Raw genomic sequence first — 26,905 nt, forward strand, 5'->3', positions numbered from 1 at the left:
ATAAATCAAGGAATGGCTAAGGAATGAAGAGAGGAGGCCTCCAAGTTTTAAGAGGGAAAAAAGATCCTTCCAAAGAACTGCTGAATGCTGGAGTGCTGTGGAGAATGCTGGAGGGGGGTTCCCTTCATATTTAGCAAAGAGGGGATTAAAGAAGATAACAGTAGATGCTCTGACATGTGCTCCTTAGAGGCTGGGAAGACCAGAACTAATAGGAAAGGCCATGACTCACAACAGACAGAGAGGCAGGGAAAGGAGCAGGGACAAAGCAATAACCCTATAGTGAGTCCTATGGGCCAGTGAACCACCAAGAGGGAGAGCTTCTGAACCAGCTTGAAGGACACTCTAAGGACAAGAATTTCTTTGCCTCGTGAATCATCATCATAAAGTCCCAGTGAGAAAATCTCTAAAAACCTCACTGAGAGTTAAAGGAAGCACCAAGTTTAAAGGGCAAGATGGCAACAGTACCAGCTGCCTTCTCCTCATCCTTTCTCCCTCCCAGGACCATTTCTAGAAGGGTCAGTGAGCAGAAGCCAACCACAACCTCCTCTTTATTTCCTTGGGCTACAAAATCACTGCAGAGGGTGACTGCAGCCATGAAATTAAAAGACTCTTGCTCCTTGGAAGAAAAGTTATGATCAACGGAGACAGCATATTAAAAAGCAGAGACATTATTTTGCCAACAAAGGTCTGTCTAGTCAAAGCTATGGTTTTTCCAATAGTCATGTATGGATGTGTGAGTAGGACTATAAAGAAAGCTGAGTGCTGAAGAATTGACGCTTTTAAACTATGATGTTGGAGAAGACTCTTAAGAGTCCTTTGAACTGCAAGGAGATCCAACCAGCCCATCCTAAAGGAAATCAGTCTTGAATATTCATTGGAAGGACTGATGCTGAAGCTGAAACTCCAATACTCTGGCCACCTGATGCGAAGAACTGACTCATTGGAAAAGACCCTGATGCTGGGAAAGATGGAAGTCAGGAGGAGAAGGGAATGACAGAGGATGAGATGGTTGGATGGCATCACTGACTCGATGGACATGAGTTTGAGCAAGCTCTGGGAATTGGTGATGGACAGGGAGGCCTGGTGTGCTGCAGTCCATGGAGTCACAAAGAGTCAGACATGACTAAGCAACTGAACTGAATTGAACTGACTGACAACTGCTTCACCCACCTCTGGCTTCCAGACCCAGAGAAGTCCTGAGCTGAAATAGATGGAGATGCTCCAAGTGGATAACAATTTGAAGTTTTTATTATTACACTGGACCAGACAGCTTAATCATTGAAATGAGACTGCTCTTGTGATTTAAATGGATGGGAACACTATGAGATTCACTCACAGTTTCACCCCAGTGATGAGAAGTACTTGCTCACACAAGTTTGAAGTATCAGTGGGAGAAGAGTAAATTTTTTATTTGATCATAGATAGGTTGGTTCCGTAAAATGACAGTGTACATTTGGTCTTTTTGCTTCAGGTGTTTTTATTTATTTCTCTGATTATTTATTTTGAATGCAGGCTTTGGCCATTCATTAATGTGAAATTTTAATTTTGAACTCTTGCCTCCTCGAGCTCGGAATAAGAAGAAGAATTCTGCTTAACCGAGCACTTTTCATACTTAAGAAAGATAATGTTGTCCGTCTCAGTCCTGTTGCAAAAAGATGAGAGGCCTTTTAACCCAATGCAGAAATAGGTTGACAAGCAGGCAAATGGAGATGCTGAACAACTTTCTAACTTTTTTAGAAATTTGCTCTTTGCAGTGTGGCTTTATTAGAATTATAAATTTTTGGACTGTTCTGTACAAATTTCATTAAATGTAATGAAAGGCCATTTTTTATTCTCTATAATATGGTTGCCATTTCTCTCATTAAAATAAATGGTAGCAAACAGATCCTCTGGAGTTTGTTGTATCACCTGGCAAAGATTTCCTTATAGTTTTCACATTTCACATAGGCCAAACAAGAATAAGAAGGCCAATATTTGAGTTGTGTATATACATCTACCCTAATCGAGGTTAAAATATCTGATTAATATTTGGAAGTGATATACACTGTTTCTAAATTCAATGAGTGAATAAAAACTTATTAGTCAACACTGCATCTGGTGCTATGTAGATTAGACCTTTGACTTATGGTAGGAAATGACTAGTATTTCATTATACAAAGTGAGATCTCTGCTATATCAATTCATATTTTCCTTTACAAATGTTCTAATTGAGCTAACTTTTGCATTTGAAACATGGTGTTTTCCCTCTAGTCACTGGGCTGGGTTGTTAGCATCTCTTTCTTTGACCAACAAAACAAATACAATGGCTGCATTTTCCTGGCAAACAGTATGTCTGAGGAGCAAATCTGTAACCTGGGCTTCACTAACAGAAAGATGTGCTCAAAGTCTAGCCAAATGGAGTCGAAGCTTTCCACCTGACTAACTCCTACCCATCGTGTAAGAGGCAGCTTAAATGTCCAATCTCCCAATAAGTCTTCCTGAGCCTCCCATGCCAGATTAGGTTCTGGTCTTCTAAATCTCTGTGGTCACTAATGTGAATCTCTCTCCTTACCCTCACCATGTTATACTGCGATCAACTATATGGGGATCAGACTTCCCTGGTGGTGCTGTGGATAAGCATCTGCCTGCCAACGCAGGGGACACAGGTTTGATCCCTGGTTTAGGAAGATTCCATATGCCATGGATATGGAAGATTTCATAAGCCCATGTGCGTCACAACGACTGAGCCAGTGCTCTAGATCCTGCGAGCAGCAACTACCAAAGTCAGCGCAGCGCAATGGAGAGTAGCCCCTGCTCGCTTCTACAGAAAGTCCGTGAGTAGCAACGAAGACCTAGCATAGCCAAAAAGAGATAAATAAATATTTTTTAGAATTAAAAAAAAATATATATATATATATATATATGGGGAGCAGTCTTCTGTACTAGAACATGAGCTCATTGAGGGCAGAACCCACATCAAATCTGGCACCTTTTTATAGTGCCTCAGTACCTAAAGCTTCCCTGGTGGCTCAGCTGGTAAAGAATCTGCCTGCAATGTGGGAGACCTGAGTTCGATCGCTGGGCTGGGAAGATCCCCTGGAGAAGACAATAGCTACCCACGGTATTCTGGCCTGTATAGTCCATGGGGTCACAAAGAGCTGGACACGACTGAGTGACTTTCAGTTGCACTTTCAGCACTTAAATGGTACACACTGTACTTGAGTTCGGCAAATATGCACTGAGGATGTTTATTGCTTTGCTCTAAGTCCAAAGTCCATCCTGAGAAGTGAACAGGGGATGGGAGAGACCGTCTCAATGAGGCTTAGAAATACAGATGTTCTCTCAGGTCTTTCAGAAACAGCCTCACTTGAGTCCTACCATTCAAGCTGTGGATGCAAATCTAGGGAGATCATATCCCTATTTCCAAAGCACCAGGGCCTGAGAGAAAGAAAGAAATAGGACCATTTACACACACACTGACTAAAAAACAATGAAATAGAAAACTTACGGATAAGTGACTATAAAAGAAAAAGGGATAATTTTGGGCCCTCTAGAATAACAGAATAGTAGCCTGCCTCTTCTACATACATATGTGTGGATGTATATGAAACACTATGATCACCAAGAGGAAAGAATAAAGCAAAATCCCAGGAGGAAAACAAGGAGGAAATGTTTATGGATGCAGATCTTACCAGGTAATGGAAGACCCATCCCCCAGGATGGCTCTGATCTCCTCCCGGCATCTCTCCTGATGCTCAGGGTGCCGAGCTAGCTGGTAGAGGAGGCAGGAAATGCCTGCTGATACAGAGTCATGCCCTGCCAACATGAATGTGTTCACCTCGGACCAAACGTCTGAATCTGTGAAGCTATCATTTTCAGCCTAGAAAGAATAGTAGAGATATTTTTATGCAGTGTCAGTTTACAGATGTTTGAAGCCCCAATCAAAATAATGGTTTTAGGGGGAAAAACTGGCTATCAAATAAGAGTTTTCATTTTTATTCAGTTTAACAAATATATAGAGTCATGCTTTGTCCAGAGCATAGAGAACCAAAGACAGATAAGAAAAGCAGGCCCCGCAGTGAGTTCCTGCAATCATTTTGTCAGATTTATCCAGACTTTTCAGCATCTCTTCCTCATTGTTTTATCAGCTTAACCTGTGATTCACTTTCCCGTGTTTCCCTGAACTACCATGTATCTTTATGATAATCACCAAATCCTGCTGAATTTGTAAAAAATGTAGTCTTATGTGACTCCCTCTAGTGACAGAATTGTAGAATTCAGTTTTTAATCTCAAACTGTACAGCACCAACCATCAGTTCAAAAGTACTGTTAAATTTAGTTGATCAATTTTGCTTTTGTCTTCCATCCTCCCACTCATCTAACTACCCACACAATTAACTAGATACATAAGTAGGCTCAGAATTTGAAAGATTTTGGTTTTTGTCTTCCGTCCTCCCTCTCATCTAACTATCCACGCAATTAACTAGATACATGAGTAGGCTCAGAATTTGAAAGACTTACCTGAGCAGAAAGGACAATATCCAGTAAGTCCCGGTACTTCCTCTTCTGGGTGTTAGCCTGCTTATTCTCATCCTTGGGAGAATTTCTTCTATCCTTGATTAGCCTGTCTAGGGTAGAATAAATATTCCCCATTGCCAAAGTGACAGAAAAGTCAATCAAAAGTCAAAGTGACAGAACAAGCCATGACCCGCCGGATAGTTTCAAATCTTGCCTAATTTCCTGAAGTTAGAGTGAGTACATTAATTTACATAGATTTAATTTGTGCAGGGGGGCTTCCTCGGTGGCTCAGACGTTAAAGAATCCACCTGCAATGCAGGAGACCCAGGTCAGATCCCTGGGTCAGGAAGATCCCCCCTAGAGAAGGGACGGCTACCCACTCCAGTATTCTTGCCTGGAGAATCCCATAGAGGAGCCTGGTGGGCTACAGTCCATGGGGTCACAAAGAGTCAGACATGACTGAGTAATACTTAATTTATGCAGATGTGTATTTTACCATCAAATGACAACTTTTGTTCAAAGTTCCAAAGACAAACGCAACAGACAAAAATATACTTTATATAACTAAGTAGGCAATGTAATTAAAATAATAAAAAAATGTAGGTGCAAGTAACCAATCATTCTTTTCTTTCTCAGTCTAATCTTTCATTTTCATGGAAAAATTATCACATGAAATGGAATGAAAAGAAAAAGACCAGCAAAGAAATGCCAACCTATATATAACTGAAAGGGCTGAAAGGAAAAAAAATATGGAACAGAATGTTTAAAATTATAATCCAAGAAAACTTTCTAGGAATAAGAGAAAAATCAAATCTACATATTAAAGGGTTCATACTATGCCTGGAAAAATTGGAACAGAATAACCAATTCCTATATATATATATATACATATATATATATATATATATCTTAATAAAACTACTTGACATGAAAGGCAGAGAAAAGGAAATTCTCAGAGATTCTAGACAAAAATATCAAATGACTTTTAATGATGACAAATTAAGCTAGCATCATACTTCTCAAGAACAATAAGAAAAACCAAGGCAAGGTTAGAGTACTTAGGAAACACTCAAGGAAACAAAGTGTGAGGCAAAATTTTTATCCAGGAAAACGATCCTTCATGTATCAAGTCTACCAAAAAACTGTTAGAAACTTATATGAACTCAGAAAATGCTTTGCTCATGAAGCCCATCTTGAGGAATCGATAGGGGATGAGTTTCATCCAACCAAGAAATTACTGGAAAAACTTTATTAAAATAGCTGAGGTGGGCCTTTCAAAGATTTAATTCTAGATATCAGAATAAAATAAGGATAAAGATGTGGACAAAAGAGTAACACATAAGCATTAAAAGTGAAGATAATGCTACTAAAAATAGGAGGAGTAGGGAGGGAAATATCTGGCTTAAAACTCAACATCCAAAAAACTAAGATCATGGCATCTGGTCCCATCACTTCATGGCAAACAGACGGGGAAATAATGGAAACAGTGACAGACTTTATTTTCTTGAGCTCCAAAATCATGCAGATGGTGACCACAGCCATGAAACTGAAAGACAGTTGTTCCTTGGAAGAAAAGCTATGACAAACCTAGACAGCATGTTAAAAAGCAGGGACATTCCTTTGCCAACAAAGGCCCGTATAGTCAAAGCAATGGTTTTTCCAGTAGTCATGTGAGAATTGGACCATAAAGAAGGCTGAATGCCAAGGAATTGGTACTTTTTAACTCTGGTGTTGGAGAAGACTCTTGAAAGTCCCTTGGACTGCAAGGAAATCAAACTATTCAATCCTAAAGGAGATCAATCCTGAATATTCACTGGAAGGACTGATGCTGAAGCTGAAGCTCCAATACTTTGGCCACCTGATGCGAAGAGCCAACTCATTAGAAAGACCCTGATGCTAGGAAAGACTGAAGGCAAGAGGAGAAGGGATGACAGAGGACAAGATGGTTGGATGGCATCACCGACTCAAAGCACATGAGTCTGAGCAAGTTCAGGGACATAGTGAAGGACAGGGAAGCCTGGTGTGCTGGAGTCCTTGGAGTCCATGTGTAAAGAATCGGACATGACTGAGTGACCGAGCAACAAACATCAACAATCACTTTAAACATCAAAGGTTTACTACACCAATTAAAAGACAAAGAAGGTCAGAATGCACCTAAAAGACAAAATCCAACTGTATGTTGTCTACAAGCCCACCTTAAATACATAAAGATACACAGAGATTAAAAGTAAAAGGATAGAGAAAGATATACCATGCTAACTAATCAAAAGAAAGCTGGAGAAGCAATATTAGCTTCAAATGGAAGAGATTTCAGAGAAAAGAAAATATTAGGGATAAAGAAGAACATTACATAATGATAAAGGGGTCAATTATCCAAGAAGACAATGATCTTTAATGTGCATGTGCCTAACAAAGAGTCTCGAAATTCATGAGGCAAAAAGTAATAGGACTCAAGAAGAAATAAATAAATCTACTATCATAGTTGGAGACTTCAATATCCCTCTATCATAATGGACAGATCCAGCAGGTAGAAAACAAGCAAGGATATATTTGAACTGAACAATATCATCAATCGACTGGATCTATTTGACAACTATAGAATATCTCATTCAACATGAGAACACTGACCAACATAGACCATATTTGGGGCCATAAACCATAATCTAGACTTCAAAAAATAGAACTCATAGGATGTATGCTTTCAAACCACAGTGAAATAGAAATCAGTAATGGAAAGATAATGGGAAAACTCCAAATTATTTGGCAAGTAAACCACACACTTCTAAATAACACACGAGTCACAGAAGTAGTCTCAAGAGAAACTTAAAAAATATTTTGAATTAATGAAAATTCAAATACAACTAATCAAAATTGTGAGATGCAGTGAAAGCAGTGCTTAAAGGGAAATGTATAGCATTAAAAGAATTATCAGAAAAGAAGAAAGATCTAAAATCAATAATCTAAGCTTCTCTCTTGGGAAACAAAAAAAAGAAGAAAAAAATTAAGTCCGAATTAACTAAAGGAAAAGAAATAATAAAAATCTGAGTAGAGAGCAATAAAACTGAAATAAGAAATAAAGAGACAAAATCAATGAAACCAAAAGTTGGTTCTTAGAAAAGATTAATAAAGTTGATAAATCTCTAGCCAGGTTAACTAAGGAAAAGAGAAAAGATAAAATTGCTACTATGAGATATAAGAGGAGCCATCACTTCTGATCCTATGGATATTAAAAAGAGAATAAAGAAATATTATGAAAAACTCCATGCTTACAAATTGATAACCTGGTTGAAATGGGTCAATTTCCTGAAAGACACAATCTACCAAAAGTCAAAAGAGAAATAGCTAATCTGAATAGACCTTTGTCTATAAAACAGTTTGAGTCAGTAATTAATAACCTTCCAAACCAGAACAGACCAGACCTAGTTGATTTCCTTGGTGATTTCTACCAAACATTTAGGAAAGAAATCCTGCCAATTCTCTACAATCTCTTCCAGAAAAATAGAAGCAGAGGGAGTACTTCTTGACTTATTTTATGACACCAGCCATTATTCTCACTCCTAAACTGAGACAGGCCTGGGAACTAGGACCCTTTGCTGCAGGGCTGAAAAGCTTGTACCTGGACACATCTTTTCTCAAGCTACCATATATGAAGAAACTATATGGGACTAAAAATTATTGTGTGCATGTGCAGTTAGGGCAAACTCTGAACCAAAAGATATAAAAAAGAAAAAACAAAACCAAAACTCATCTGCCGTTTCTGAAGGACCTGGAGCAAAAACTGGGTGTCAGGAGAAAAAGCAGGGTGCTCTGCAGGGCCCCCTGCACTCAACAACACAAAAGATGGGCAAACCACCTAAACCACCCTTCCAGACAGACCTCTGGACACACTCCTATCGTCACCCCATGTAAGAAACAAGCTCAGCCACCCGCCCCGGGGACCAAGCAAGGGAGTTTGTCACTTGTTTCTGCTCCCTCCGGGAGCCCCAATGAAGACTTGACTGAATTTCTTGTCTGGCTTCTAGTCAATTTCTATTGCTTGGGGAAGACCAAGAACCCCAGTGGGTATTAAAACCAAATAAAGACATTACAATAAAGGGAACATTTTGGAGGATAATTTGGTGGATTCTTACAAAACTAAACTTATCCTTGCCATTCCATCTCTAATCATCCTCCTTGGTATTTACCCAAAGGAGCTGAAAACTTAAGTTCACACAAAAACCTGTGCACAAATGTTTATAGAAGCTTTATTCAAAATTGTCAAAACTTTGCTTTTGGTAAGCAACTAAGATGTCCTTTAATAGGTAAACAAACTGTGATACACTCATAAGTGAAAGTGAAAGTCGCTCAGTCGTGTCCAACTCTTTGCGACCCCATGGACTTTACAGTCCATGGAATTCTCCAGGCCAGAATACTGGAGTGGGTAGCCCTTCCCTTCTCCAGGGATCTTCCCAACCCAAGGATTGAACCCAGGTCTCTCGCATTGCAGGCGGATTCTGTACCAGCTGAGCCACAAGGGAAGCCCTCACACAATAAAATATAATTGAACAATAAAAATAAATGCACTATCAAGCCATGAAAATACATGGAAGAACTTTAAATGCATATTGCTCAGTGAAAGAAACCAATCTAAAAAGGTTACATACAGTGTGATTCCAGTTAATGACACGAAAGAGGCTAAACTATAGAGACAGTAAAAAAATTAGTGGTTTCCAGGGGTGTGGCACAAAGAAAGGAGGGCTAAGTAGGTGGAGCACAGGGGAATTTTAAGGGCAGTGAAACTCTGCTGTATGATACTGTAATGGTGGAAACATATCATTACATATTTGTCAAAATCCAGAGAGTGTACACATAAAGAGTGAACCCTAAACTATGGACTTTAGTTAATAATAAGGGGCTCAAGAGGGCTTCCCTGGTGGCCCAGTGGTTAAGAATCTGCCTTGCAACACAGGGGACACCACTGGTCCAGAAAAATCCCACATGACAGAGGCCAGCTAAGCCCACGTGCCACAACCACTGGCCCTGTGCTCTGGACACCACCAGCCACAACTACAGAGCCTAAGTGCCGCAACTACTGAAGCCCATGTGCCTAGACCTTGTGCTTCTCAACCAGAGAAGCCACTGCAATGAGAAGCCCAGGGAGCACAAGTAGAGAGTAGCCCCTGCTGGCCACAACTAGAGAAAGCCCATGTGCAGCCGTGAAGACTCAGTGCAGCCAAACATAAATAAATATGTATGTAAAATAATAATGGCTCACCGGTTATAAGAAATACACCATAGTTATACAAGATGTTAATGAGGGAAAGTATGTATATAGGGGTGGTGAAGAAGTAGCAATATTGGGAACTCTGTGCTTTCTGCTCAATTTTTCTATAAGCCTAAAACCCCCTGAAAAATATCTTATTAATTAAAAAAACATACTACAAAGTCTCTTTAATTGATTCAGTGTGATTTAGCACACAAATAGATAGACCAACGGATAGAAAAGAAAGTGAAGAAATAGGTCCAAGTGCATTAGAATATGATAAAAGTGGTTACCTCAAACTGACTGGAAAAGATGGAACTTTTTAATAAATGGTAATGGGACAATTGGATAATCATTTGGAAATATTAGAGCAACTCTATCAAGAGTCCTACTATCATCAAGTGGGTATATGTCAGGGATGCAGCTAAACATCCTACAACGCGCTGGACAGCGTCTCACTGTCTGGATAACAAAGACTTAGCTAGCCCCAAATGTCATTAGTGCCATAGTTGAGGTATTCTGGAATAGGGGAAGGCTTTTGACTATCACTCAAAATCTAGATGCAGTAAAAGAAAATATGAATAAATTTGACTAATTGAAAAATTTGAAATTTGAAAAGTTTTTATTTTTGACCAATTTAACATTTAATTTCCCCCTAGTGTTCTACATTTTGTTTTTTCATCATAATTATGCAATAGCAAGAGAAGGTGAACAATTCTTTTCACTAAGTTCTGTGTAGATGCCTCCAAATCCACTCCTGTTTCCTCCAATATTAAATATTAATATTTTTGGTGTGGGCCATGATACAAACAAGTTTGATAACTACTGCTATAAAGAAAGCCCATTTGTATATTAGATGATTTCTAATCTGCTTATCTGTATGTCCTTATAATATCTATATTTGTGTGTGTCCATATGTATGCATGTGTAGGTGTGTGCTGCAAGTTTCTTGGAACAAATATATTTTATATTTAACATTTATTCAGTTCCAGGCACTGTCTTAAGTGCTTTACATATATTAACATATTTAATCATCATCACAAAACAATGAGATAGATTTTTTTTTTCAATCTTCATTTTACAGAGTAACTTGCCCAAAGTCATACTGCTACTCAGTGGTGGAGCTGAGGAAGGATTAATTAATGGCCTGATAAATATTCTCTGTTTTGGTGTTCATGAAAAGTAGTGTTGAATTGCTTAAAAACTTCATCAATTTCAACTTTTACGTTTATGTTTTGCTACAACTATTTATTTTCGAATGAAGCTTCTTTTATTTTTTTATTGGGGTAAGAATGCTTAACAAGATCTACCTACTTTAAGTGCACAATATTGTTCACTAGAGGTACCGTTGTACAGCAGATCTTTAGAACTTATTCATCATGCATAACTGCTTTATACCCATTGGACAGGCCCCCAGGGGGTCCTTTTTTCGGATGTATGTCCATGTTTACTCTCTTCCTCCGTTTATTCCTATGTTGCCTGAATATTTTTAGCCTGCCATTACTATGACAATCACTATGCAAAAAGCCATGCCATGTATGCCATAAAGTGTTAAGTGCCCACTTGCTATGTTACCTTTGTATTAATAAAAACTGCATATAATAAAGATGGTGTCATATATAGAAAGGGCTTCTCTTGTGGCTGGTAAAGAATCCGCCCACAATGTGGGAGACCTGGGTTCAATCCCTGAGTTGGGAAAATCCCCTGGAGAAAGGAAAGGCTACCCACTCCAGTATTCTGGCCTGGAGAATTCCATGGACTGTATAGTCCGTGAGGTCGCAAAGAGTCGGACACGACCGAGTGACTTTCACTTTCATCTATGTAGAAAAATTCAGATAAGACTATTACTGTGGATGTAGCACACTTTTGTACACGAATTATTTCATTTGAGCAGTGTTCCTATAAAAGCTCCATTAAGACAAGAATTCTTTCTCTTTTCACACTGAGAACTGTTCCTCTAGAGAGACACAATACAACTATGACAGTGTATGGACTTGGACAATCCAAACTCAAGAAATACCTGTATGCTGATGCAACATCTTGTTTACCTCCCGCAAGCGGTGGCCCACAGGGCTTAATTTGAAAATTAGGTCATAATGATAAAAGAAATTGTACACGCGTTGCATAAGGATATTGCTGCCATCACTTGTGGCTTTTATATAATCTTCATGGGAGCTAGAAGAGAGAGTGGGGAAAATATGTCAGTAAATGACTTAGATAATTGGAAAGAGGCTTTTTTTTTTCCCCTTCCTGTAACTGACCTGTCTGTTTGGCAGTTGGTTTCCCAGCTGAAAATACATTTCATGAGAACGTCCAGGGTCATCAAGTCGATGTGCTCATAGATATCCATAAGTGTATCCTGAGAGCCACAAATCTTCTCCCACTTATCCTGGCACAGGAGGTCAAGATCAACATCATCATCATCAAAATGCTTTTATCTGAAGGCTTCTCCCTGACGCTTCTCTTACCATGTGACAGAGACAATTCTGACTTAGCAGGGGTCGAAGGTCATATAGGTAAATGTTAACCTGAAATAGCTGCCCCTTATTTCTCCAGTAAAATGGGTTTATTTAGGCACAGCAAAAAACTGAAACTCAGGACATGCAATCATGGTGCGTGCGTGCTCAGTTGTGTCCAACTCTTTGCGACCCCATGGGCTGTAGCCCACCAGGCTCCTCTGTCCATGAGATTTCCCAGGCAAGAATACTGGAGTGGGTTGCCATTTCCTCCTCCAGGGGATCTTCCTGACTTCAGGGATCAAACCCGTGTCTCCTGCATCTCTTGCACTGCAGGTGGATTCTTCACCACTGAGTCCCCTGGGCAAGTCAGGAGAACTATGGACAGGAACAGTTATAGAGGAGAAGGGGGAGTTGGGGGGAGCTGTTATAAACAAAGAGTCCATTGAAGGAAACTGGGAAATTAGAGTGCAGTGGTTTTTCATTGTCCAAGTTGTGATAGTCTCATTAACCAGGCTGTTGTGGGTAAGGAGAAATTCTTCTCTTCTTTTGCTGGAGGGTAAAGTAGTAGCCTTCTTCCTGTTGGACATGCAAAGGTAGGTTTCTTCTGATTGGGTCTGCAATTGACCTCTAGTGGTAGGATGTGAGAGCTCCCCTTTCTGGCCTCCTGACTCCATTTTAAATGAGATTTCTGTTTACTAATTTTCACATAAATAAGCCAAGTGCTTACTTGGCATGAGGAAGGGAAAAACGCACCCAGCCAAATGAGAAAAAGCATGGAACAGACCAGGTATCTGGTAAATGGCTGAGGTAAGTATCTTTGGCCTTCCAATTATTATCACCACTCTTGTTTTAGAACAGATCAGGGTTCCAGTAAAAGAGATCATCTCACACAAGACCCATAATAACAAGGTTCTCCCCAGGGCTTCCACCTTCTTCAGTCCCCAGATTGCTAGATACCCCACCTATCACTACTCTTACCCATTATAGCTACACTTGACAATAAACTAGGAATTAAAAATATTTTTTTTGGATTTAGAAGTGGAGAACAGAGGTAAGCAGTGAATAGGAGCAGCTGCTGGGAGGTGGCTCTCAGCCAAGCACTGCCTGTGTTCACTCTACTTCTGCCCCCAAATGACCCACTTCCACTACCCAAGATGTTTTATGGCTTAAACTGTCTCAAAGTTCCCTGCTGAAAATGTATTCATCATAATAAGCATTCTTTGTGTAAAAAACACAAATAAATCTACATGTTTTAAGTTTAGATCAAGCTCGATTTGTTGAGCACCCATGCCTACAGCTGGGTGCTAAGGATTTGGAGGCCACAGAAAAAAAGGCAAAGAAATTTAAAAAAATCTTTTACCCAAGTGTCAATTGTTTAGTCAGTTGCTTTCATCCTGAGGGCTTCCCAGGTGGCACTAGTGGTAAAGAATCCACCTGCCAGTGCAGGAGATGCAAGAGACACGGGTTGGATCCCTGGGGTGGGAAGACTCACTGGAGTGAGAAATGGCGACCCATTCCAGGATTCTTACCTGGAAAAGTCCACGGACAGAGAAGCCTGGAGGGCTACAGTCCAGGGGGCTGCAAAGAGTCGGACATGACTGAGGATTATGTAAGTTTTACTGAGTACAAAAAGTGAGCTTGCTAATACAATATTGTTAATCAATTATATTTCAATGAGAATTCTATAAAAATAAATAAAAGAAAATGAAAGCTACAGGAATACCAAAAAAAGGGAGTCTAGAAGAAATGAGAACAAAAGAGGCTCTCCGGAGATACCTTGCGACAATTCAGCAGGGGAGGGGCTGTAAGAGGAGTCTTGGGGAAATATGCAACTGAGAAGCAAGAAAGATAGAAATGGTTCATCAAACTGTTGATAAACTCAAATATCACCACAGGCTGATTTGCCATTGTGCATAAAACTGCACAGCACCAGACTTAGAAAGCATGTCCCCTTCCTCTCTAGCCTGTACTTCTAGGCTTCTGCCTTGAGAAAGCACAATGGACATTTTCATCACAATCCCAGTCAATTTCAGGTTAAATCTGCTTTTATGAGTTTGGCTGAGGACCCAGCCAACCAGGTAGCAACAGTGGTTCTCTTTTGGGAAAGGGATAGGTTTGCAGATGTAGGTGGAGGGCAACTTTGGCTCTGTTTGTGGTGTTTGAAGCATTATGATGAAACTGTATTAATGAATTACTTGTCTTATTTTCAAGTGTGTACAATTTAAAAATCAAAAATATGCCATGTACAAGGGGAATTTTGGAATGGAACTCATTTATAAATCAGGGACCACCCACAGGAATATTCTGCAACATCCTTCTGCCCCTTTGGAAGAGCACAGGTCAGCTCCTAATGACAACTCCACTACCTGCAAGAGGAAACTCACATCTGCGACTTCAATGTAGACACATTCTTTCTAGGTCCTTTATGACCTTCAGGCAAGTCTATTCCAACCTTCCAACTTTTACTCCTGCTAACTCATTGTGCCTAAAATGCCCTCATCCATGTTATCCACATGTTCAAGTCCAGCTCATATTTCATAGTAAATTTGAGTCTCCTCTGAATCTGAAGCTAATATAGCTGCTTCCAGTTTCCTTACTTGTCACCACAGCACTTATCATCTGAATCTTACCACTTGGTACTTGGTTTACTGCCATAAGATCTCAAAATATACCTAAGATGGATGACCAGATCTTCATCTTCTTTTATCATCCAAAGAGCAACAGCAAAGGCTTACACGGACACTCATTGCTCGGTGGGTACTTGTACACTGGCTAATTTCTAGAAATCATCCCCATTTGACTCTCACTACCCACTAAACAGATCTCTGATACATTCACTGTAGCATTTTACAACATGCCAGAGCACTTTTATCCCTTCACTTACCAGCATGATGTTCACAGATTGAGCCATCACCTCAACAAACGATTTCAAGGTATTAAAATGGAATCCAGGAGTTAGTAGGCGACGGTGCTGAAACCATTTGGGTCCATCCAAATTCACTAGTCCTTTTCCTTGAGAAATAAAAGGCACAAAACCACATGCCATTTTATTAGGTGAGATGGGGAAGGACAGGTGGGGAACACAGACATCATGGAGTGCCCGTTGGTACACTGACAGTGGGGACACAGTGGAATGGCAAAGGAGTGCTCGCACTTTAAGGAGGAAGTGAGTTTTGATGCTTACACCTGGGATGGATGTATTTAGCACTGTAAGAAAGACCCTGAGCTTTGAAGCCGGATAAGCATGCTAACCCTGAAATCACCAGTTACCACCTGGTAGGAATTAAGTCATGTAACCTCCCCGGAGTTTGGTTTTCTCAATGAGAAACTGTGATAATAAATACCTACTTCACTGGGTCACTGTGCAGATTAAATAAAGGCATATACATAAGGCGCCTAGCTTGGTCCCAGTAAAGGCACAACAAATATTTATCTCCTCTCTATTCCAAACCAATCCATAAACTGCTGTCTGAACACAAAGTTCACAAGGAACTAGATAAGAGGTTTAAGTCTGTCTTCGGCTATCCTGTCCTTCAGTGTTGGTCTGTGCTTCACATCTGTAAGTGATACAAAGTGAAAATACTCATCAAACCTAAGGCCTCATAATCTTCTGTTACCAGAGAGGTAAAGATTTGGCTTTAAAAGGACCTTAAAGTTTATTAATATACAATTGCCGTCATTCATTGCATGCTTATAACATGCCAGGCTTGCAATAGATACATGCTCCAACACTGATACAATGCCAGCCATTACACTAAAATGGCTAAAATGAAAATATGTGTTTCATTCAATCCTCACAATAGCCCAGAGATGTTACTCTCATCTTCATTTTCAAAGATGAGGAAACAGAGGTTTAGAGAAATTAGATGACTTCCCCAAGATCACTCAACTAGTAAGTAGGGATAGGGGAAGGGCAAATTCAAGTAGCTCTGAATCCAAAACCTATATTCTTTCATTTAATTCCTTGCTTGTCTAATATAAATGCCAATTATAGAACTAAAACGCTTAATTTGTCTGCTCATGGAATATTTTCAAACTGCAGTTGGAAGCAAAACTTTACTGATTTGCATATGGAAATACAGAAACTCCAAAAAGAAAGGGAAAGATCTGAGAAAACAAGAGAGAAGAAAGAATAAAATAAAGAATGTGGATGGTAAAGCTGCAGTTTTAAAGACAAGAGATGGGACAAATTTACAGACAGGCTGTCTTGCAAATGAGACTTTGGCAGAGAAATTGACAAGGAGGATTCCTAGGAAGTTGCACTGTGCTAACCTTAGGGCTTCCTCTTGACCTTCCCCCTAGAAAACTTGTAGTATAGATCTACCATATTCTCAGTACGTATTTGAACCCTAATTTGAGTTTTCTTGGCAAGATCTACTATACAAATGGGCTTCAAGAAAGAGTGGGTCACCTCCTTCATTTGCACATACATACCAACGCTTGGAATCATGAACTTATACAGGAAGCTGGACTTGGGATCTGCAGAGTCAAGCAGAGGAAACAAAAGAACATTAGAGGAAAATCACCAAAGTTGGGGAAGGTTCTCTTTGTTTGCCTAAACCAACCACAAACAGTGAGCAAAAGGGAGCCCGGGGCTCACTCCCTACAGCCCTTGACTGTCTTGGCTCAGGAAGCTGACAACAGCAGCTCCAGGAGGCAGACAGGTACACAAATCCAGATTCTTTCCTTGTTTCTGCTTCCTCCAGCAGAAACAGAGATTGCCCAAAGGTTGCAAAGTGTCCAGGATGGGAGTTGGGACAATATATCACATCTTTTTTGGAAAGCAAATTAACTATTAGAGCCGGGACCTGCAGAACCCGGAGAAGGAGAACCCTAAAAGGGTTCTCCTGAACTCTAACATGAGGGTGTTTTACAGCTCTTGTCCTTTACAAGATGAGACAAATCAGAGCTGTGGGACTGGGAGACATGGAGGTTTTCAGTGAAAGGCTGTTTTTATCAGGTTTTACTAAGAGTAAGGGAGGTAACGGGGCTTCCCAGGTGGTGCTAGTGATAAAGAACACACCTGGCAATGCAGGAGACTTAAGAGACGTGGGTTCAATCCCTGGGTCGGGAAGATCCCCTGGAGAAGAACATGGCAACCCACTCTAGTATTCTTTCCTGGAGAATCCCATGGACAGAGGAGCCTGGCAGGCTACAGCCCATGGGGTCGGAAAGAGTCGGACATGGCTGAAGCGACTTAGCACACGCTTGCATGCAAGGGAAGTAATAGCACAAAGAAGCTGAGCCTATCATTAGCTTTACAAAGTTGGGAGAGCAAAAACTGGACATTTGAATTTTGTGGTATTAGATAATCTACCCTGGGAACATTTCTCCTGGAGACTTTATACTCAAGAAAGGGGCTGAGATGGGGAGTATTACTGATGCTGAAGTCACAAAACCAAGAAAGGAAAGGAAGGCCCTGGAGATTTGATGGTATCTTCTAGGCTTTAAGATACACTGCCCTAAAACGGTCCATGGAAGTCTGAACAAGACAAGGGACAAGGGGGACGTGGGAATCCCCTTCAGGATTGGTGGGAAACCTCTCCACACTTCCGCCAGTGTCTCTTAAAGGCCCAGTACCAATCTTTGCTTCAGAATTCCTTTAGAATCCTGCCTGTGGGTTGTGTCATATCACTCCTAGGAGGATTAGGACCCTGAGATTCATCTCTTTTCTTACCTGTTCTGCTCAGAAATGTCTTTGCATAGTCTGGATCATAGATATAGAAAAATGCCTGAAAGGGCCCAGCCCAGCGAGGAAACGCACAAGGATATTTTTCTACAATCTTCTGAAGGTTCTCGATTTTACCATCTTTAAATAACTGCAATGAACAAGTGAAAGAAATGTAAGAAGTCAGCCAGTCTGGACTCATCCCCCTCTATAGACACAAGTTGAGCTCCGGTCCTGAATGAGGTTCCACAGGTAGAGGGGCTTGATACTTTTTCTGGAGGTAAGTGAACACACTTTCCTTGGGATTTCTAAGCCTAGAGTATAATTTTCTAACCAAACAGTATATTCATCTTTTCAATATAATATATTGTATCACCAGACAATGTTCCTGTTGAATGATACATATTGTGAACTGTTTCCCCAAGTGAGAAGGTGCAGTGAATAGAGTCACACACTCTGCCTCACCTGCCAGCATCACACACTTAGATTAGGAGTGGAGTCCAGAAGCTGAAAAAAAATGTTTTTAGGTGGGAAGCAAAAAACGTTAGTAGATTGAACACGACCCATCATCCAGCTCACCATTCCATTTCTATAAATACTGATGACTTATTTTTTCTCATGAGTTAATAGTGAATGCTCTCTAAAAATCTGCCAATTCCATCTGCAAAGAAAACCCAATTCTTTTCCCTTGTAATAGTAGAAGGCGCTTTTATATAGGTGTGGAAATCTTGCTGCTGATGCTGCTGCTAAGTCGCTTCAGTCGTGTCCGACACTGTGCGACCCCACAGATGGCAGCCCACCAGGCTCCCCTGTCCCTGGGATTCTCCAGGCAAAAACACTGGAGTGGGTTGCCATTTCTTTCTCCAATGCAGGAAAGTGAAAAGTGAAAGTGAAGTCGCTCAGTCGTGTCCCACTCTTAGCGACCCCATGGACTGCAGCCTACCAGGCTCCTCCGTCCATGGGATTTGCCAGGCAAGAGTCCTGGAGTGGCTTGCCATTGCCTTCTCTGGTGTAAATCTTGAAGCAAGCTCAAAAACAAAACTCTCAGCTTCCAACATTTATACATTAGTGGACAAATACTGCCATCAGAGATGAAATTCTTGCCTTGATAAACAGATTACTACGGCTTATTTAAATAGTTCTTCTGAGGGAGGGAAGTAGGTGGTCCTCGGGCTGAGCCACTGGAGCTTGTCTCCTGCTGACATTTCAGAGAAAAGACAGGGGCAGAGAGGAGCTGAGCTCTGCTGGGACAAAAAGATAAGATGACAACATATTTTTGGAATCAAGAAGATCTTCTAGACCACACATGTGCAGAAAAGATCCTTAGGGGTCAGGGAAGGGAGGAGGCACCAATCCATAATATGTCCTGCCAACCTCGCAGAGACTCTTGCGTGAATCCATCTTGGCGATATGCATGCACATCTGAAGGACTTTGAATCTGACCAGATAAGAGCAACAAGCAAGATGATTGGCCAGAGGAAATCTACAAGGTGACTGGCCAGAGGAAACCTGGAAAATCCACACCCTCATATAAGCAATTTATGTCACCCCCAAAGCATGCCTCTATGAGCCCACCCATGTGTTCTTTTCACATGTACTCTGCTTCTAATAAACGCTTTACCCACCTTACTATCTTTTGGTCTATGATGAATTCTTTCTTCAAAGAAGACAAGGACTGAGGTCCCATTTTAAGCCCACTGGCCCTCAGAGTCTAGTGATTAAAGATTCAACACTCTAACCACCATGACCCAGATTCGATTCTTGACCAAGGATCGAAGATCCTGCTTCAAGCTACTGCACCCTAGAGCCCCCCAAATTACTTCTAAATCCATGACAATAAGATCCATTCACATCTGTTTGTTGTATAAAGTGTGAGGGTAGAGAGGCACCTCTGTGTGTGTCTGGATGTGCCTAGCTATGCATTTGAGCAGAAATGTGGGGGGCCTGACTTGCCAAGAAATCTTAAAAAAAATTTTTTTTTAAATTTTTATTTATTTATTTAAATTTTTGGCTGTGCTGGGTCTTCATGGCTATGTCCAAGATTTCTCTAGTTGTGGAGAGCAGGGGCTACTCTTCGTTGCAGTGTGCAGGCTTCTCATTATGATGCACTTGCTTCTCTAGTTGCAGAGCATGGGCTCTAGGGTGTGCAGACTTCAGTAGTTGTAGTACACGGGCTTAGTTAGCCCTCAGTATGTGGAATCATCCTAGAGGAGGGACTCCTCCTCTGCATTGTGTCCCCTGCATTGACAGGTAGACTCTTAGCCATCATACCCCAGGGAAGTCCTGTAAAGAAATCTTAAAGCTGGCAAGTTCCTTCTTGTATGACCAATCAGAATTCGCTGTGTGATTGTGAAAATGTGGAAAACTTCAGCTCCCAATTTCCTGTTACCAGTTAGTAGCTCTAACCCATGAAATGGTCCCTGGATACTTTAGGGCCCCGAAAACATTTGAGACTCCTGAAATCTAGTTCCTGAAATACTGCAGACCCTGTTTTGCTAACATTCCCACACTCAAGCCAGTGATAAGAGCCCACTGACAGCGCAAATGGAGTTTCCCAACAACAATTCATTTGCAAACAATAAACAGATAAGTATTTATTAAGTGCCTATTATATGTGCCAGGCCACAGAGATGCAGAGAAATATAAAACAGGCAAGTTATTTGCCCTGGTGAAAATAGCAGCTTAATATGAGGATTATTTTTTTATATTTGAAATTGTCATGGACATCCTCAGCCATGCTTTCTGGTTATACTTTTAGTAACTCTTGTCTGGACAAAAAGGAAAGAAGGCTATTGTGAATTCTGTAATATATGAATTTATATTTCTTCATCCACAAATGTAAACACATTTGAAATTAGTATCACATGTATTTAGGAAAGATACTCAGAAATATTAAAAAAAAAGCTTAGTCCCCTGAGATAGAGTAATAGCTAACATTTACCAAGCACTATGACGAGCTAGGTGCTGCTGCCAACAGAAAAAAAAATGCAGAGCCTGAGAGTTGAGAATTATGTTTTATATGGTGGACAGAACTGAGGACTTAAGCCCAGGATGCAGCCTCTCAGATAGCTCTGAGAGACTGCTCTAAAGAGGTGAAGGAGAAGTCAGGATATATAGGAGTTTTTACAACAAAGACCAGGTAGTCAAAACTTCAAAAGATTACTGTTAATTAAATAAAACCAGATATCTTCAGTTAAGGAATTTAGTGCTTTTCTATGCTTTATATTCTTTACTCTTTACATCAGGAACCCTATAAAGCAGATACAATTGCAATCCCATTTTACAGATGAGGAAATTGAGCCTTAGAGAAGTTAAGTAATCTCTTCCAGATTGTGTAAGAAACGAAACTGGAAGTGGTCCATTTTCAGAATCAAGTAGCTGGCCTTGGGTGGAAAATTATTAACAAACGGTTTTCCATTCAGAGCTACTAGTTTTGTCTTGAAAATTACTGGCAAGCTAGTCTTGCCTAACAGCTTACACCTGAAGAGTCCCTAAGCTAACAGGATGTCTGAGAAGGGATAAACAAAAATCCTTGTTGAAAAATGTAAACCTAGGGTGGGAAGGGAGAAGCAAGAATACCCTATGAGACTTGGGCAATTCTGGGAAGATTGTAACTGTATAGGACTCACCTAATGAGGAACCAGGGAGGGATCTGCAAGCCAGGGAATAAGTGTTAGCTGTAACTGTCCCGGGTGTGCCTGCCCACCAGACACCCGATCTTGCAAGACTGTCATTATAAGTCTTGCTTTCACTGTGCTTCGTGTCTCTTGAGTCCATCCCTTGGTTTTGGGCTGGTTGAGTGTGTTTCTCACAGACTATATAGCCAGCCACTAGTAGTAAGGATTCAAACTTGCACTGAATTATGGAGCCCAAGAACTACTTAGTTACACAGACCTTCCCTGAATTATGTATAAGGATACACACATACACACCCCCGCATAAACTAGGGGTGTTTGTTTACCTGCATAAACACTAGGTCCTCCACACTGACTGGCATACACTGGTCTACTGAATAAATGTCAGTCTACCTAGTCGGTTCTTTATAGTCAACAGATCTTTGAATGAGTCAGTTTATTTAGCATCTAATATATGTGTGCATTCAACCAAGTAGCTTTTTAAAATTAAAGTATAGTTGATTTACAATGGTGTGTTAATTTCTGCTCTTTAGCCAAGTGACTCAGTTTTATATATATATATATATATATACTTTCTTTTTTCTGTTCTTTTCCATTACAGTTTACCTTAGGATACTGAATATAGTTCCCTGAGCTATACAGCAGTACCCTGTTGCTTATCCACTCTGTATGTAATGGTTTGCATGCACTAAACCCAAACTCCCAGTCCATCCCTCCCCCATAGCAACCACAAGTCTATTCTCTATGTCTGAGTCTGTTTCTGTTTCATAGATAGGTTCATTTGTGTCATATTTTAGCTTCTACATACAAGTGATATCATATTTTATTGTCTTTCTCTTTTTGACTTACTTCACTTAGTACTGTAACAAGGAAGAGCAAAATCTGGTTCCATATTGGATCTGTTTCTCTTACTTTAACCTCTGCTTTCCATTGCTTTTGTTACTATAATCACTAAAAGGACGATATCCATAGCTACGAGCCTACATAACACCTGTCTTAGGGAACCCTGCCCCTCTGCCTGAATGTTAAACTAAAGTGTCTTTGTTGAGCTCACAGGCAAACAACTTGACCCCGCCCACCTGTGAACAGCTGCGGGAAAGCAGAAATTTACACATCCCCTCCTGGGGCTGGCCAAACTAGGAGATATTTTGCAAGACTTGTGGCCTTTTTACTTTATTTCTTCACCTCCTCCCCATCTCTGTTCTATAAAAAAGATAAGTATCCAGACCTCTATAAGATGGGACTCTAGAACTCTAGTCTGCCACCTTCTTGGACAGGCAGTTTTTCTACTACTCCTTGCCTCAGCGCCTCGCCTCCTGATTTATTGGCCTGTGTGTGGCGAGCAGACTGAGCTGGGACTCAGTATCAGTATGATAATCTCTCGTTCCATCCGTGTTGCTGCAAATGCCTTTATTTCATTCTTTTCTTGTGGCTGAGTAACATCCTATTATATAATGTACCACCTATTTTTTATCCATTCATCTGTTGATGAACAGTTAGATTGTTTCCATGTCTTGGCTATTGTGAATACTGCAGCTATGAACACAGGCATGCAATATCATTTGGGATTATACTTCTGCTCGGATATATACCCAGGAGTGGGATTGCTCGATCCTATGGTAATTCTATTTTTAGTTTTTGGAGAACCCCCATACTGCTTTTTGAAAATTATTTATTTAATTTTGGCAGGTTGGGTCTTTGCTGCTTTGTGGGCTTCTCTCAAGTTGCAGTGTGTGGGCTTCTCGTTGCTGTGGCTTCTCTTGATGTGGAGCATGGGTTCTAGGCATATGGGCTTCAGTGGTTGTGGCACAGGGGCTCAGTGGTTGCAGTTCCTGGGCTCTAGAGCACAGGCTCAGTTGCTCTGGGGCATGTGGAATCTTCCCCTGCCAGCCCCCCGGACCCCAATATTGTTTTCCATAGTGGCTGCAGCAACTCATGTTCTCACCAACAGTATAGGTGGGTTCCCTTTTCTCTATATCCTCTCCAGCAACAAAGTAGCCATTGAACACCTACTGTGAGTCAAGAACTGGGTTTATAGCGGTGAACAAAGACTCTCCTCTCACAGATCCTATATTCTAGTGGGGAGAAGGGGAGTATGGATGAAAAATGTTGCCTGCTCCATCAGCAAACAAAGACTGTTTCGGCCATCAAGCCATCAGTCACTGCTGCTGCCTCCCCACCATAAGCCTAGGGGAACTCAGGATGGGGAAGAACATGATACTAGCTGTAGATAGCTAAGTACACATCAAAGGAATAATTTCAGTGAATCCAAACTCTTGCATTTTCCCATACAGAGAAAAGCACTAAACTCCTTAAGTTGAGATACTCAGTTTTTTTCCTTTTATTATTATTATTATTTTGGCCACACCACACAGCTTGTGAGATCTTAGTTCTCTAACCAGGGATGGAACCCATGCCCCTTGCAGTGGAAATGCAAAGTTCTAATCACTGAACTGCCAGGGAATTTCCTTGGCTTTCTTTAATTAATAGTAATCTTTTGATGTTCCAACTACGTGATCTTTATTGCAGAACTCCTCCATACCCTGGCTCCTTGCTTACCTTTTTGGAGCAGTCTCTCAGAGCTATGTGGTGTGAAGTCCTCAGAAAGTCCACCAAATTAAACATATGGAACTTACATTTCATTTAACACTTACATAGCACTTACAAAGTGCCAGACATGGTCTCAGTTCTTTTCAAATATCTCATAAGTTTATCTTCTGAAAAAGTCAATAAAATATCAGTAATTATATTACATGTAAATAACCTAATTATTTCAAGTAAAAGACAAAAGGTGTCAGATTATATTTTTTAAAAGCCTAACTATACTACTGACAAAAGACACAAGGTAAAAAGTTCAAAAAGTTAAAAACAAAGGATTAAAAAAGTACCATTTCAATACTAGGAAGAAAGTTTGCATAGTTACACTAGTATTAGATACAGTAAAATTTAAGGCAAGAAGTCTTACTAGATACAAAAAGGAACAATTCTTATATGAAAAGGATTAGTCTACCAGAAGATACAGTAATTCAAAACCTGTATGCACACTATATTATAGCTTGAAAATTGATAAAACAGAAAAGGACATTAGAACTAAAATGAGAAATAAAGAAGTTCACAATGAGACTGGAAGACTTTACCACAATGCTACTCCAAGTACGATCCATAAACCAGTCCATGATGAGTTAATTATAGAAACTGAGCATAGCACTTACAAATTTTTATAGTAATTTAACATTGCTGAAATGTCTTACTTTTTTTAAAAAATGAAAACAATTGTCTACAACAGATTAGAAAGAAAAATGGCTCTTCACCACAAATGCTTTGAGAAGTACTATGTTAATATATCATTCTTAATAACTGATAGAACACATCTCTTGGGCCATTTTTAGTTTTCCCAATTTCTGATTGACAGCTCCTTCTCAATTCTGGTTTGTGGAAGGTGTAGAGGTGAAAATTAAACTCTAATGAGAAACAAAGGAAATGGAAGTTGAGAATGAAAAGTTTAGAAAAAGTTAATCAGGTTAAATGAAAAAAAAATCTAGATATAAAGCAATAACTTAAAGGCTGGTTCAATCCCAAATCTCTGCCTTCTCCCCGTACAACACCCTCTCAGGTTCCACAACAGATCAGAGCTTTTATTTTCTAGAAAACCTAAAACAGAGAGCCTCTAAGACTTGAAGAAACCAGACACTGTGGAGGGCAGGGATGAATCAGTGGACTAAAAATAGAGAGATTCAGTGAAAGGCTGCATAACAAATGATTAGATTCCCAACTCCCTTCCTTTTTCTGCTTCTAGAATGCCAGGAGTCCTGGCAATCTATGTAACAGAAAGGCAGGTTCACCTCCAAGAAAATGAAAAATGAACAAATAGATACTGACAGGTTGAGTCCTCCAACAGATTTGCTCTCAGGGAAAGTTCTCGCCATGTACACAAGACTTCAAACATCTTTAGAGCCTCACTCTAGAAAATGAAATGACAGCTAAAGACCATCTCTCATTTTTGGAGATAGCCTCCAAGAAAGGCATAAAGCAAAACTAACAACCTGTGGTAGCCAGCCTCCAACATGGCCTCCAATCATCTCCCATCTCTTTATATTGTCCCTTCCCACATTGTACACACATTTGTCAATGTGACTGATTGCTTACAGTAGAAATGATGGAATAAAAGTTTCAAGATTAGGTGATAAAAGACTGCAGTTTCCATCTTAGATTCTCTATTTCTCACTCTTGCTCTCTCATATCTTACTCTGAGGGAAACAAGCGGCCATGTTGAGAGCAGGGTGACTAATCTTTCCAGCTTGCCTGACTGAATGGGTTCCCAGATGCAAAACCTTCAGAACTAAAATCAGGAGTCAACCAGGAAACCCGGAATGAGTTGGTCATCCTGGTTGTGAGCAGCCTTATGGAAAGGTCCGTGTGGGAAAGAACTGATGCCTCTGGCTAATAGCCAATGAGAAACTGTGGCCTGTCAACAACTCTGTAAATGAACTTAAGAGTGGATTCCCTAGCCCCAGTGGAGCCTTGAGATGACTACAGCCCCAGCCAATCCCATGCAACCTTGGAAGAGATCCTGAGTCTCTCACAGAGAGATTCTCACAAACTTCACAGATTGTGTGAGATAAAACCGTGTGTTGTTTTAAGTTGCTAAGCTTGAAGGTAATTTGCTAGACTATAGTAGATAACTAATACACAACAGAAAAAAACAAAAAACACCTGAAAAAGTTAATACTTCAAAAAAAGATATGATATAGTATTTCAACAGCAGGATTCTGTAACAAAGTGGAATGTGTTAAATTGACTGTAGTAGTGGCCTCAATTTGTTAAAGCCTCCCTGAATTCAGTACTTTGATTGTCAGTTCTCCATACTGATTTGGCCATGTGTCTTGCTTCGGGAGAGTAGCAAACATGACTCAGAGACTTAAAAAGCACCTGCACTTTGAGACTTGCTCTCTTGCTATTCTAGAGACCCTGATACCACGTGGGCAAAGCTAGGCTAACCAGCTGAAGGATAACAAATCAGATGGAAGAGAATGAAGGCACCCAAGATGACAGTCAGCCTTTATCTGTCCCAGTAGCTGACTGCAATTGCATCAGTGAGCCAAACTGAAGTCAATTGAGACTGGCCATGAGAGCAGAACCTCATAGCCTAGTCTAGCTCAAATTGCTGACCCACAGAATCATGAACTAAATAGCTGGCTGTCATCTTAAGCCACCAAGCTTTAGCTTTAGAGTGTTTTTTAAATTAATTAATTTATTTTTGGCTGCACTGGGTCTTCACAGCTGTGTGTGGCTTTTCTCTAGTTGCAGCAAGCAGGGGCTACTTTTTGTTGTGGATCACAGGCGTCTCATTACTGTGGCTTCTGTGTTGCAGAGCACAGGCTCTAGGGTACACAGGCTTCAGCAG

General features: G+C 40.4%; 1 protein-coding gene across 1 annotated transcript in view; it reads right to left on the reverse strand.

Moving 5' to 3' along the window:
• Positions 1-26,905, reverse strand: part of LOC122437017 (cytochrome P450 4X1) — a 40,640-nt gene that overhangs the window by 5,114 nt on the left and 8,621 nt on the right. Inside the window, exons 2-8 of the mRNA XM_043461426.1 lie at positions 17,876-18,017; positions 16,633-16,677; positions 15,083-15,210; positions 12,001-12,128; positions 11,760-11,914; positions 4,501-4,607; positions 3,672-3,859 (exon numbers count right to left, since the gene is read on the reverse strand). Of these exons, the coding sequence (XP_043317361.1) occupies positions 3,672-3,859; positions 4,501-4,607; positions 11,760-11,914; positions 12,001-12,128; positions 15,083-15,210; positions 16,633-16,677; positions 17,876-18,017 (893 nt within the window). The remainder of the gene's footprint in view (positions 1-3,671; positions 3,860-4,500; positions 4,608-11,759; positions 11,915-12,000; positions 12,129-15,082; positions 15,211-16,632; positions 16,678-17,875; positions 18,018-26,905) is intronic.

The sequence above is a fragment of the Cervus canadensis genome, chromosome 2 (assembly GCF_019320065.1).
Source record: "Cervus canadensis isolate Bull #8, Minnesota chromosome 2, ASM1932006v1, whole genome shotgun sequence".
NCBI lineage: Eukaryota > Metazoa > Chordata > Mammalia > Artiodactyla > Cervidae > Cervus > Cervus canadensis.